This window comes from Xiphophorus hellerii, chromosome 17 (assembly GCF_003331165.1).
Source record: "Xiphophorus hellerii strain 12219 chromosome 17, Xiphophorus_hellerii-4.1, whole genome shotgun sequence".
Lineage (NCBI taxonomy): Eukaryota > Metazoa > Chordata > Actinopteri > Cyprinodontiformes > Poeciliidae > Xiphophorus > Xiphophorus hellerii.
In genome coordinates, this window is record NC_045688.1 from 13477245 (window position 1) to 13490911 (window position 13667).

Consider the following 13667-nt stretch of genomic DNA (forward strand, 5'->3'; position numbering starts at 1 on the left):
ACAAGAAACTAGACCAAAAATGCTTAGTAAGATTTTGTGTTTTTGCAGTGTTTGCACAAGGAATGTATGTGGGAGGCAGCGCGTCACCGATGAGCTTTATGAGTGAGACAAGCTGAAAAGAGGAAACTTATATGGTTTCGTCAGTCAGTTACTCAGATGTAGACGTAAAGAACTTTAAAATGCAGAAATAGTCCATCCAGTATTTCAGAGATTTTTAAACGTTCTTACTTTTATACTAACGCTGACTGGGAAAGCCACGTGTTTCATCCATTTCCTGTGCGAACAGTCATGGGTTTCTCTGCAAATAACCATCCAACCCCAACCTGATGTAGGCTTAGAGGTTCTTAAAATGGTGTTACTAGAAACCGGTGGGATGTTTTTTGACAGTGGAGATTATTTCTAGATCATCCACTCTTGTATTGGTCCCTCTCAGATTAGCTGTTAGCTTTAAAGCTCAAAATCATTTTTACAGACACTAAATGAAGACATCAAAGACTTATTTACTACACGTGGCACGAGAATACTTAAAACCTTTATCAGAAATCCCAAATTGTATCTTTCATTTGCAATAAAAAGTGTTAAATTTTCTTCTTCGTTTACCGGCTGGCTGGTTTTTCCGGTTAGTATTAGCCGCGCTTTTGCCTTGTTCATGTTGAAGTTCTTGATGTAGGCTTCGTGGATCTGTCTGACCAGGATCTTGTGGTCGGCCTTGACCGGGTCTTCTTCTTCTGTTTCGACAACCTTGCTTTCCTCCTTGAGCTTCAGCTTCTCTGCTTGGGGCATGCGACCAAACCGGATGGCTAGAGGACAGAAGAAGTCCTATTAGTTTCATAACATGCACAGAAACCGGATCAGATTTTAGCAAATACGAGTGAGTTTAAACAATTCTGCTCCGCGTTTCTTTTCTTCGGTGCACCATACGGCGCCTCTCGTGTTTCAACCTGTTTTAAGGGGTCCGTGTAACAAACCCGCTGACCTCCCTGCAGTCACAGCAAGTGACGGACCAGATGTAGACCCGTACTGAACCAGCTGCAACAGGACGTGGTTCTATAAATAACCGGCGGTGTAAAGGATGTAAAAACCCGAGCTAAGTCACAGAGGGACATGTCCCACCGCTGTGAAGAGCACAGGCAGATTCTGACTGAAAAAGATCTCCACTGTCATCCTACATGGCTGCTTTCATAAATCTTACAGCTATTACATCTGAGTTTTCTTTTTTGTTCATAGTCTGCAGTGATGGGAAATGCACGGCTCTGACGAAACCTGGAAGTTCTTTCAGCTCTCAGACGGCTACACAGACTTTCGTGCAGCTATTACACAAAATAACATCAAACTGTTTGCAAAATTGAATTAAAACTGCACCTATGTGTCTACAACACCTTTCCTTCCTGATCCATGTTGACGCAACACAGCATGGAGCGACCCAGTACATGCAGCTTAGACAAAGGAAAATAGAGAACAAAACAGAAAAAAAACACAGCAGCTCCCAAACCAACACTTTGTTAGTGTCAAGCGTATCGCCAAGCGTTTGTTTCCAATCACACTTTGGGTACATCAAGGTTTTGTTTTTTTTTAGCACCGATGCCCATATTTAATTATCCTTTTTAGTTTGCTTTATTAGTTTTACCATTTTTAAAAAAATTTTTGTTAACCTGTAATCAGAATTTTGCAAAGTTCTTCAGGTTATTAAAATCATGATGCAACTCTTCTTATAAAATTTTTTTAAACACATCAGTTATTTCCATAACAGTAAACTAATTAACAAAGTGTTTTTGTCTTTAACAATAATCTATTGTTGTTTTTACATTTGCTGAAACGTAAACATAGGAAAACCCACATCATTTATTAGCATTATGTAGTCATTAGTCAGGCTATCTACAAGTAAATGGATTTAAAACAGACTTTACCGTTGTGGGACATCCCCACAGACACACACTTTTGGAACCTGCAGTACTGGCATTTGTTTCGATTCTTCTTCAGGATCTTACAGCTGCGTTCACACTTATCGTATTCCAGCTTCAGTCTGATGGTCCTCCGAAAGAAACCCTGATTGAGACACACAAAAAATGCTGATTAGCCATATTTTTATCTAAAAAAAAAAAAAAAAAAGCTTATGCACATTAATACTTAATGTAGCTCTTCCAGCTTCTGCATAGAAAAAAAAACAAATTAGGTAATTTTTATTCTAATTTTGAGCTTCACCACCTTTGTATGGTGAATTTTCTTTCTCAGGTTCGGCTGTTTAAAGCATCAACAAAGGAACCTCTTCAGCTTAAGAGTGTTAAGTAAGATTTGTCTGTTCCATTTGTTTCCAAATAAAGCAGTGGAGTCGTAAAGGTCGGATGAAAAAAGTTAATACTCTGGTTTTGTCATTTATTATGTGTCATAAAACATGTTGGATTTATTTGAATTTCTAAAATTGAATGACTTAAATGCCTGCATCATGCCGGGAAACACAGCAACACATAATTATTAAGTTAGAGGAAAATATAAGTAAATCCAAAAAATAATCCCCACAGCAAGATGCTGCCACCACCATGTTTCACTGAACCAAAAAGTTCAAGGATGCATGAACGTCTTCATTTCCACAGAAACATTTTGCAGACCATGTATCATTCATACATTTATTAACATTTTTATCCCTTTTAAGATTTGAGAGCAAAATAATATATGTTTTTCAATTAGATAATTCCCTTAATAGTTGAGTACGGTAATCACTCTCTAGCAAATTCCTACAAAATACCTGCAGCATCTACTTATTCTGTCATTTTTACCCTCTTTTGTTTCTTTATTGCTATTATCGCAGGGATGGAAATCAAAACCGTAAAAAGCCGTAAACACCAATCTTTCCGAGAAAGCTCCCTGATTGGGCGAGACAGGATACAACCCTCCAACACTCACTCAAGGCCCCGAGCCAACACAAGCAAACAGATGTCACACATATGCCAAAGCATATGATCCTCTGATTTACTCTCACCCGCACACATCAATGAAACATCAGTCAGGACACTCTGCAGCCCTCACTGTCAAGTAGGGAAAATGAATTTTCTGGCAATATATCTGGAGCCACACGGCCATAAAAATACACCAGCCATCATCCTGCGCAGCATTTTGGCTGCGTTTATGCTGAGGAGCACTTTTGGCACGTCGCTATTAAAGGTTATTATGTGTCACATATCAACGTTTTTGTGTCATTTTTAACCACAACCAGCTGGTTTTGTGGGCCAAATCTTCGTGAATGTCGTTAAAGGGGAGAGAAGGGGGGGGGATAAAGTTCACCATATGATAGTCATTAGAGAAGGAGTACATGACAACAGAGTTGGGGAAGGGGAGGATAAATGTGTGGTTGTGCAAATATACATGTCTGTGACTGGGGGAACAGAGGAGACCAGAGGCAAATACAGAAATTTTACATGTAGAGTAAAAAAAAAAAAAAAAAACACTCAGTGTTCCTCGAGAGTAAATTTTTCTTTAAGAAAGTAAAAAGATTAACATTAATGTTTCAATTTCCAAATCCAACGAGCCTTACCTTGGACAAGATGTCTCAATACCTCAAATTAGTGTAAGTACAAACCACATACATCCACAATATTAGAGCAGAGAACCCTGCTTTCCCTGGGTGGGGTTGAACTCTGACAAGTAAAACAATAGAAAGAGCATTCAGAGCTAGCGTGCCGGGATTTTTCCATGATGGCACAACACCGGCCAGAGAAATGTGGGAGCAAAGTGCCACTAGAGTTCACCTCCAGCAGGTTCAGGCTCCACGTCACCAGGCGCCAAATTCGGAGCAGAGGCACTATGACACAGTGGATTACGTGCTGAAACAAGCAGCTGCTCTGGCGACAAGATGAGTGCCGCAGGAGGAGATCCTAAGAGGTGAGTCATAAGACTCCCTTTTAAAGGGACCTCCAAATTAGGCAACTACTAAATCACTAGGATCCACTAGTATTACGTCTTTTTATAAGATTTTATTTAAAATCTTCAGGTATTTAAGAGTTTGTGATGCCATGAGTTGTAAAAAGCTTTGCAGGGCTTCTGGGAGAGCCCACAGCATCACAGAACCTCTATAAACTAAGAAATTAATCAATTAATCGCATTATAAATTAAAATGAGCTTGATAGTGTCCATTCTGATGTAGGGCAAATTTGTTTAGAGACTTTATAATCTATTTTATTTTTGGTTTCGGTTGTGTGTGGTACTTATTTCCTTTTTAGTTGTTGTGTTTTAGTTTGGATATTTAAAATATCGTCCAGTTCCGGTGTTGTGTGTTCTTCTAAAATTAAAGTTTAACAGTCTTCATTGTTTTTGCTGTTATCAACATATTACTTGATCATCGTGTCAAAACAACATTATGGTTTATCGCAATAATTACTGAGAGAATTTATCGTCCAGCAGTACTTGTTATTGTGACAGGCCCAAACAGAACCCTTTGGTTCTTTCCCATTGTGAAGAGCGGTTAGCAGAAATGGACGCTTGTGTCATGTCATATTTAAACCCGAGGGAAACAGAAACACCATTACAAAAAGCAAAAAGTAGGGGCGTGCCGTTGTGGCGTAGTGGTTAGCGCGACCAGTATTTGGAGGCCTTGAGTCCTCGACGCGGCCGTCGCGGGTTCGACTCCCTGACCCAATGACATTTGCCGCATGTCTTCCCCTCTCCTTCCCTGTTTCCTGTCAGCCTACTATCATATAAGGGACACTAGAGCCCACAAAAGACCCCGTGGAGGGGTAAAAAAAAGCAAAAAAAAGCAAAAAGTAAAGTCAAATCTAAAAAGGTCATATAGATGCTCTTATTTTGTAGAGATGTAAAGTTTTGCTTTGGTGATTTTATAAAATAGCATAAAACAAAATGAAAAAAGTGTTATAGTTTCATGTGTTTTTCCCACTGTATAAATGAGATCAAATCAAAATGAATAATTTTGCCTCTCTAATAGAAGAATAAATTATTTCAAAATATCTTAACCATTGTATTTTTCTTTCTGTCTGTCTCTCTTGTTTCAAGTTGGTTTCATATAACTTTAACATTAAATTACAACCCACAGAAAAACTTATTTTACCAACTGTGTTCCTTTTGTCTTGTTGAAACCCTCAAGATAAAAGTTTAAAAGGACATGAAAGAACAGCACAAGAAGATTTAGATCAAAAACAACAAACAGACGTTTTTTTTCCCCCTCTGGGTTTCATTCCACGACAAAGTCACACGACCAGACAAACACTGCGGTGTTTATCCGCGTCGGTTTCAACATACTCGCACAGGGATCTAATGACTGCAGCTCCAGGTCTGCCACACACACAACGGTCCCTGTGTCGAAGCTTATTAAATGATCACACTTAGGCATCTTGGCTGAGCTAAACTGTCAACGCTGAAGACTGCTCTCCATGTGTGTGAGAGAGGTGACAATTGAACCAAGGGCGCCACGTCACCCAACTCACATGACCCGGCTGCCTGCACGCCTCGGAAACTTTCCACTCGGCCTGGAGGTCAGACACCTCTGCAGGACGGGACTGGCATGCGTTTGGATGATGCATGCAGTCGGCCGGTCTTGTTTGCACGTTTCCCCCTCCCGACCCAATGCAGTTCACTGAAACTGGTGGCACTATGTGGCTGTAAAGTTCCCGTTCTTCTTACCTTGCAGCCCTCACACGCATGCACTCCATAGTGAAAGCCTGAAGCTTTGTCTGTGCACACCCTGCACTCAAGGTTAAGGGGGCCGCTACCCTCGTCTGGACCAAGCAATGCGCCGCACTCCCCAGGCAAAGGACTGGAGGCCGGAGTCAGAGTATCTGCAGAAGACAGAAGACAAAAGAAATGGACTAAGTAGAGAATATAGGCCTTAAAAAGAGTTTTTAACGAGAATATAATTGAAATTGTACCTTTCAAGAAATTAACATACACCTTTCTCATGAAAATTAAAGAAGCATCCATAGCATTAGCTTACTATATTATTATTTATTTTAACTTAAGCTCACAATTTGGTGTTTGGATTTTGAATTATAAACACACAACTTTAGTGCTTCATTACAATCTGCTGTCTTTCCAATAGTAAACTAAACTTTACTCTTCTTTCCATTGACCTAATAATCTCTCTGGCTTTGTACAATGTTAACTTTAAGGTTAGCATAAAAATATCAAAGTCTTGGTGTGCTCCATCTGAGTTTCAAGTGTCAAGTCAAACTAATGTGTCCTGGAGCCTCAATTCCAATTTGAAGAGTTGTGGGTACACCAAAAAACAGAGCGTAGCTTTTTTCTAAAAGAATTATGTCACCACTAGGCACCTCTTATAATTAACTTAACTTATTACTTAATTAACATTAACTTCCAGCTTCTGAAGTTTTAAGCTTTGGGCATTGGTTCAGTGCCATTACTTACCCAATGGGATGGAGCTGCTGGGCCCAGAAGCAGTGGTTTGGTATTCTGGGAAATCAAATCCCAGTGAGTCATCTTCTATTGATTGGGAAAAGTCAGGAAGATTCCCTATCAGGTCTCCACACAGCGGACTGTCCAGCAGGGATTCCCCAAGAGGCGATGGGGGGCTGTAGAGTTCGGCTGCCATGTTGGAGATCGGGGATCCAAACTTATAGGGATTACCCATCACTCTCCAGACTGTAACAGAACGGGAGGGAAGGCAAGGTTAAACAAGACCCTTAATCAAAAATGGCTGCATTTTAAACCACCAGTTGGACAACTTTAGGAGGATTAACCTCCCAACTGAAACAAATGTTGGTAGTGGAGGTCTAGTAAGACTAACATGGATGTAAGAACCTAGGTGAACCCATGTACATGGGACGTATATACATACAGAAGTATAAACAGTATGGATATTTTGATCCTGTGAAAATTAGAGAAAATTCTCAATTGAGTGTTAAGACACTAACTGATTTTTCTGGCCACGTGGGGTTAAATAACAATGCTTTCAGTTAATAAAATGTTATGGCTTGTTGACGTATGCGTCAACAGCTCATTATGTACCCATTCATTTATGTTCTTTACCTGCCTAATCCTGTTCAGGATCTCAAACGATCTGGCCTTTCTCTTGTTTATATAACATGCTAACTTCCTGTAGCATCTTACTCTATTTTATTTACAGTGCAATATAATTTGCACTGAAATGCTAACAAATCTACAGAACAATTTCAGTTCACATATCTGAACAAACATTTCACGAACTAACGCTGGAACACGCTGCCTCTTTGGACTCTTGTGTCGAGACGTTGACAACGTGATTGATCAACGCGGGCTTGTTCTTGTTTATCTAGTCTGTTTTGCTGCATTTCAGAAGGCAAGTCCTGACAGATCGCTACAGTTGGGTAACGTCAGAATGAAAGTGTGTCTGTGAATGTAGAGCGTCGTAGAATATATGAAGCACAGAGCATATGGTGAAACCGTGAGACAGCTGTTGGTCAGCAAAGAGGCTTTGATGTGAAGAATCTGCCCGCTGGCTGACTGAGGCGTCAGACTGTCAGCAGACATTTCCCAATAGCTATGTCTGGAAGCAAGTTCACAAAGTTTGCTTTATTGCATGTTTGGCCGCCCTTTACACAGCTAGTCTTGCGACAGTCAATAATCAAAGCTTATCATTTTAAAAGGAGGTTTGAATTTGAGGAAAACACCATTTTTGGATCTTAAATAACCAATATTTGCCCTAGTTGAAAGATGGCAAACAGTATTGCTACCCTATCCTGTACTAACCAACAATAAAGTGCCCTGCAGAGGACAGTGAGAGGAGCTAAGGGTCACTAGGATATTTGTAGCTGTGTACACAGTATTTCTGTTTACAAAATATAACAGGATGTTTTGTACTAAAAATACAATATTTCATACTTTTATAGCTTTGATTGTTTAATATCTATGTCTAAGAAAACAAATGCGGGGTAACCTTTGTTGCCGACAATGCGTCAATTTACTCACCATTTTGTTTTAGTTTGATCAGTGTTTGTAATTTGTCATGTTTCATAATGGCTCAATCAAAGGGCAACTGAACCATAAAAAAAAAGAGGATTAAGGTGCAAAATTATGAGATTTGCTCAATTTCTTATCTCTTCATGAAAACACTTCACTACATGTAAATAGGAAGAGACAAAAACTACAAAAGTACAAATGGGCAAAACAAGTCGACTATTCTTTGATAAGGCTCTGTTTCATACTTCTGCAGGGCTTTGAACATCAACTTACTTGATCAGTTTTGCTTTGCTGCGTGCTACTTGATGAAGTCTACATTGTTTCTGAAAAACGGTGAGTAAAGTTGCAGCATCTTCAATGTCTCTCCGCGCCATAAAATTACTAAACAATTCACCGGCTGAGTTTCGACCATGCTGAGTGACTATACTTCCCTTTCTCTGGACGACTCCAGCTCTTGCCCCCAACGTTTCCCCATCACCTCAGAAAGCCATTGTGTTTCACCTCCCCTGAGGAACACCAATCCCAGTGTGCTCTATCTTTAGAGCCACAGAAGTGGAAACAGAAGCTGTGGTGTCTGACGCCTGCTACACTCAACAAAGCACGTTACCAGATGACACAAAGGATACTGACTGATAATCAACAACTGCTGAACTGCAGCTTATTTTATATTTAAGATCAAAGACTGTCAAGAACAGAATCTGTGTGCTCTTGATCTATCCTAAATTCAGTCTTTTATATATTTTGCTTATTTTAAGAGTAATAAAGAGTAAGTTGGAGTGTTTACAAATACATCAGAAACTCTTAAGGCAAAACGTTTTGGTGCAAGTTAGCAACAAAGTTGAAAATCTACAAGAAACAGGCTTAAAACCACAACCAGTTTAATGATTAAATTAATAAATTACCTCAGTCGCTGCCACTCGAAGCATTTCCAGATTATGTTGAAAGTCTGTCGGAGACCAGATGAGAGAGGGAGGGAGGTGTTTTGGTCCTGTGACCGGATCCGTCAGGACCTTGACGCGTCACCTCTTCCTCCTCCCTCCGCTGTCAAAAGCTGCGATTCTCCTCCCCAGGAAACAACCGCTTGACACACCTATAGATCTAACCAATCAGATCGAGCGCGTGAAAAAAAGCAGACATCGCTGATTGGACCTGTCTGCAGTTATAAATTTAATAGAATATGATCTACTCGCGTAATTAAGCGTAGCAGAGACAGGGCTATGGAGAACCAACACTGCCACAATTCAATGAAACGCATAAATAGTTTTAATAAAACTGGAAATGAGTGCAGTAAAACCTATGGAGTGCCCAAAGTGCCGCAATTCAATATAATGCATAAGTAGTTTTAATAAAACTGGAAATTGACGCAGTGAAAATACGGAATGACAAAAGTGGCTACATTTAACAAACACATAATTACTTTCATTTAATTAACTAAAATTACAAGTAAATCCATTGCATTTTAAATTAGTTCATTTGAATAATAATTCACTAAACCCTACATACTCATTTCTGATTAGGTTATGGTTACCATGTTGCCTTAATTATGGAGGACCAAAAATGCCACAGTTTAATTAAATTGAAATAAAATAAACTATAAACTAACAGAATTTAAATACATAAATAATTTATTTGGGCAAAACCCCAAATAATTGCCAAGTAATTTATAATCTTTAAAAAAAAAAAAAACAAGAGGAAAATGAATAATTAGACAAAGTATGCATAAGTACTCAAATATTGTAATTATTTATGGAGGGAGGGACTAAACTTTACAGTTGAACAAATTATTGTTTATGTTAGAATTTAAATAATGTAAATTAATAAATCTGTGTATTACCATTTAAGTTGTACATTTATGAAAGTCCAGTAGTGTCAACTTAGTTAATTCTATTAAAACTGGTTATAGAAACATTAAATGATCAAGTCATTTTAAAGTAATTGGATAAATACATAATTAAAAAATATTGTTTTGACTACATTTGAAGCATATTTTATTCAAATATTTATTCATATCTTTTGTTCTGCAGTGCAGCATGAGATGATGAAATTTGTTCCTCTGGCTAGTCAGAACAGTCACATCTCCACAGGAGGTCCACTTTGAAACTATTATCTTTCAATTAAATAGCAACATTTAAAAAAAAATATTATTGATTACATAAAATGTATGTAGCATATTTGAGCAAGTAATTTCAAAATTATAATTCAATGATGCCATTTTTTTTGAAAACAGTGATTTTGGCTGAAAGAAAAAGAAAACAAATCACTTTTGGCAAACAATGGCATAAGCGATTATTTTAGGAAGGTGATGATATTTACATATCTTGGATTGTGGCACTTTTTGCTTTCCATACTTGCAAAGCAATTTTCGCCATTTGAACAATATTTCTATAATTTGTAATTGTCACTATTCTCCTGATAGTTCAAACTCTTATGCCATTAGTGTTGGATTCATTAAGCAAAAACCATTAGTGCAGATGGGCAGGAATCAGTGGAAATGCCCTCCCAACACGGACAGCGTCTGGCGCCATCTACTGTGAAAGAATGCATGGCAACGATTCAAACGTGTCCTCATCCCATCCTGGGATTTAAACTGCAAACCTTTAGGCTGTCATCTTTTCCTGTTGACTTCCAAACTCCTGCTAGGCCGCTCAGTGGGTTTTAAACAAAGAGGTGGGTGTTTCTGCCTGCGCTTTGTTTTTACCTCGACACCCTGCTCAGGTTCTGACGAGCGCGTGCCGAACGAGTCTGAGGAATTATTTTAAAGCTGTAAATCCAGATATGATCTTTTAGTAAAATATGTAAAATCCCATCTTGAAAGTTTTGACTTTTCATCCTTATCTTTGATTTGAAACCTGGAAATTAATTGCTTGAACAGATGGGTAATACAAAAAAAAAAAAAAAAAAAAGACAGATGAGGAGATAATCTTCAGAAGCCTCTTAGATACTGTGAGTATTTTGTTATATAATGAGCTACTTAAAAGGGATTACATGCCAGGATTTCAAGGAGAAAATATTTCAATAATTAGATTTGATGTAGAAAGAAGACCAGACTTCAATCGTTTTTTGCAGTTATATCTTTATTTAATTAAGAAAGAAAAACATAGCAAATCAATGAATAAACCCAGAATACAGTTTTTGTACAATCTGTACAAGGAGTCATGTTTCAGCAAAAAAGCCTGATGAAGCAGCATCACTTACCGATTCAGAGACGAGTTTGAAACCGAATACCAGTCATGTGCCAAGTGTTTTAAGGGTCATTAGAAAGATGATAAAGAGGTTTGCGCTCCTGTGATGTATTGCTGCCCTCCAGGGAAGGCAGTAGGTTGTATAGTTAGCTCCTGATGGGGCAAAATCACAACCCTGAAACCACACAACCTACTACCTCACCCTGTGCGAACACCATGAGTCTCGGAGTCAAAAGACGTGAAGCAAAACTACTGAAAGGGAAGAAAATTACAAAAATATTGATGCATTTAAAAAGAGATTTGGTAAGCAAATGGAAGACTCCGATTAAAAAATTGAAACTGCTTGTTAATGAGTTAAAAAAATTAAAAAAAAATCAACAGGATGCACACAGATTATCACATTTAAAAAATCGGAGATTCCTGTAAATCTGCGGGATGTCTCGGTGTGTCACGATAACGAAGCCATCACAGTCACTTCAGGAAAGACAGTAAGTTGTATAGTCATCTGACAGCTTGGGAATGACCCTAAAACTATACAACCTACTACCTCACCCCAAAGGACAGTTTGTCTCTTGCTGCTGCCACTTGTAAATCCTCTGCAGTTTAACCTGTGGAAACATCAACTTAAAACAACTGACAGACATACACAAGATAAATGTTACTAATTTTAACCATTAGTTACAGGGAGGCACGGGCCGGCATTTGGGTGTCCTCTAAAATTCATTCGTATTGCTTTCCTACCTGGATTGGCACAGAGTAGAGCTGATTTGTCTCTAATTGTTACTGCAATTAGAGCAGCAATTGCTGCAACAGTTGTTGCTGTTCAGCTGCACTTTTTTCCCGTGCTTAAAGGAACATAAGACAACAATCCCAATCGTAAAAAAACCAACTGATTCATAATGTGCAAAATAAAGAAGAATCACTCAATTAAAGTTCTCAAATTACTTGCAGCATGTTTGCTAAGTAGCCAAATGTAGGCCAGCTACAAGAACAGATGCCTTGTCAAATAGAATTTAAACATTATAACTTTAATAATCAATAAACTTTATTATTTTCCCAGCAATTGGAGTAATGTTTTCATTTTATTCCTACCAAAGCTTATGTATTTTTGTTATATTTTAAGTAAATACGCTGAAATCCTCACAGTTATCAGATTGTTAGATTGAATTTCCTACTTTCACTTAAGTTCACTTAATTTATTATTACCCATCTAATATTTTGAACCCAGAGTCCATATCAACACAGTATAAACAAGAAAAATAATATTTCCAAAGTTGTTCAAGTGTTTTTTTCCCCCCTCATTAATCTGATTGTATCAGCAGTGTTTGTTCCACGCTTGAACTGGTTAATGTGAAGATGTTTTCCCTTTTTTTCCTCCCCGAGTCAAAAGTGTGATTTAACACAGCTGTCTACTTCCTGCACGTCACTTGGAGTTTTTCGGGTCACTTCCCCTCCACAGTGTCAGGTCTGAGCGCTCCATCAGCTCACCTCGTCTCTGGTTTCCTCAACCTGAAGCTGACAAACGAGAGGAGAGAGTGAGCTGCTGTCGGCTCGATTCCAGGCTTTCGCTTCCTATCTGACGCGGGAGCGCCAACGTGGCCGCCTGCACACGCCGAGGTGAGTCCAAGGGTTCGGATGTTTCCACGCTCGTGCACGTGAACAATCTGAGTATGAATTTTATTTTAAAAAATGAACATCGTGTTGGTGACTAGTTTGTTTGGCCGTGTTTGTCTATATTGCAGAGATTGATGGAGCAGATGGGCGTAGATGTGCATGAGAGGTCACACTGACAGGTTGTGGTGGTTTCAGGGAGTTTCCTGAGTGAGAAAGGGCTCCGAGGCTGTGGCTCCGCTGCGGTTTCCCTCTTCGAGTTGGCGAGCGACAGGAGACTGAGGCAAGGTCGAACTTATAAAAGTGACTCACTGCATTAACTCCTCTCTCGCGCACACGCATGCACCAGGTTGCGGCTGTTTTATAGCAGGTTCAGTTATCCCATAAATGCCACCCAAATCCCCTGAATGAGCCACTTAACGTCCGAGCCTGTGAGGTGTACGGCGGACCCGAGCGCTTCGCTGCTGAGCTCGGATGCTGAAGCACGGAACCGTTTTTAATCCGATAATAAAAAACGCCGAAAGATCGAAGGAGAAAAAGAAAATTAAGAAAAAAAGAAATTAAAATCTTAGAAATATGCCATTTTTAGTTTTTCTTGTAAAACGCAAAAATCCTACTGAAAACTGTAACTTTGAGTTACTGTTTTAAAATATACTTCCTCCCAAAAAGCTATAGTCCACTTATTATGTGAATGATTAAGAAGTTTAAAAAACAAAACAAAAAAAAAAGAAAAACATTTTGCACATCTGCATAAAAATGATGTGGGTTGAAAGGGTTCGCATAGTAGCGGGGATTTTTTCTCTGCAAAAAAAAAAAACAACATGAGGCCAAAGTTTGTTTCTGATTTGTCACTCTACTAGAGGGCACACAATTACAAAAAAAAAAAAAAAAATCCAGAAAAAACTGTGCTAAAGGCCTTTTCCACTTCCAGTGAAAAAGGCCTTTCACTTCTTAGTATTTATACCAACTCAGATT

At 38.8% G+C, this 13667-nt stretch overlaps 1 protein-coding gene across 3 annotated transcripts in view; it reads right to left on the reverse strand.

The window, feature by feature from the left end:
* pparaa (peroxisome proliferator-activated receptor alpha a) overlaps positions 1–13667 on the reverse strand; it is a 47595-nt gene that overhangs the window by 2798 nt on the left and 31130 nt on the right. Inside the window, exons 1-5 of one of the 3 annotated variants that reach the window (XM_032589412.1) lie at positions 8802–11382; positions 6370–6603; positions 5629–5783; positions 1908–2046; positions 601–800 (exon numbers count right to left, since the gene is read on the reverse strand). In XM_032589412.1, coding sequence (XP_032445303.1) covers positions 601–800; positions 1908–2046; positions 5629–5783; positions 6370–6592 — 717 coding nt within the window. In that variant the 5' untranslated portion in view covers positions 6593–6603; positions 8802–11382. Of the gene's footprint in view, positions 1–600; positions 801–1907; positions 2047–5628; positions 5784–6369; positions 11383–13667 lie in introns of those variants that run through there. The other 2 variants (XM_032589411.1, XM_032589413.1) reach the window with 2 other exon arrangements.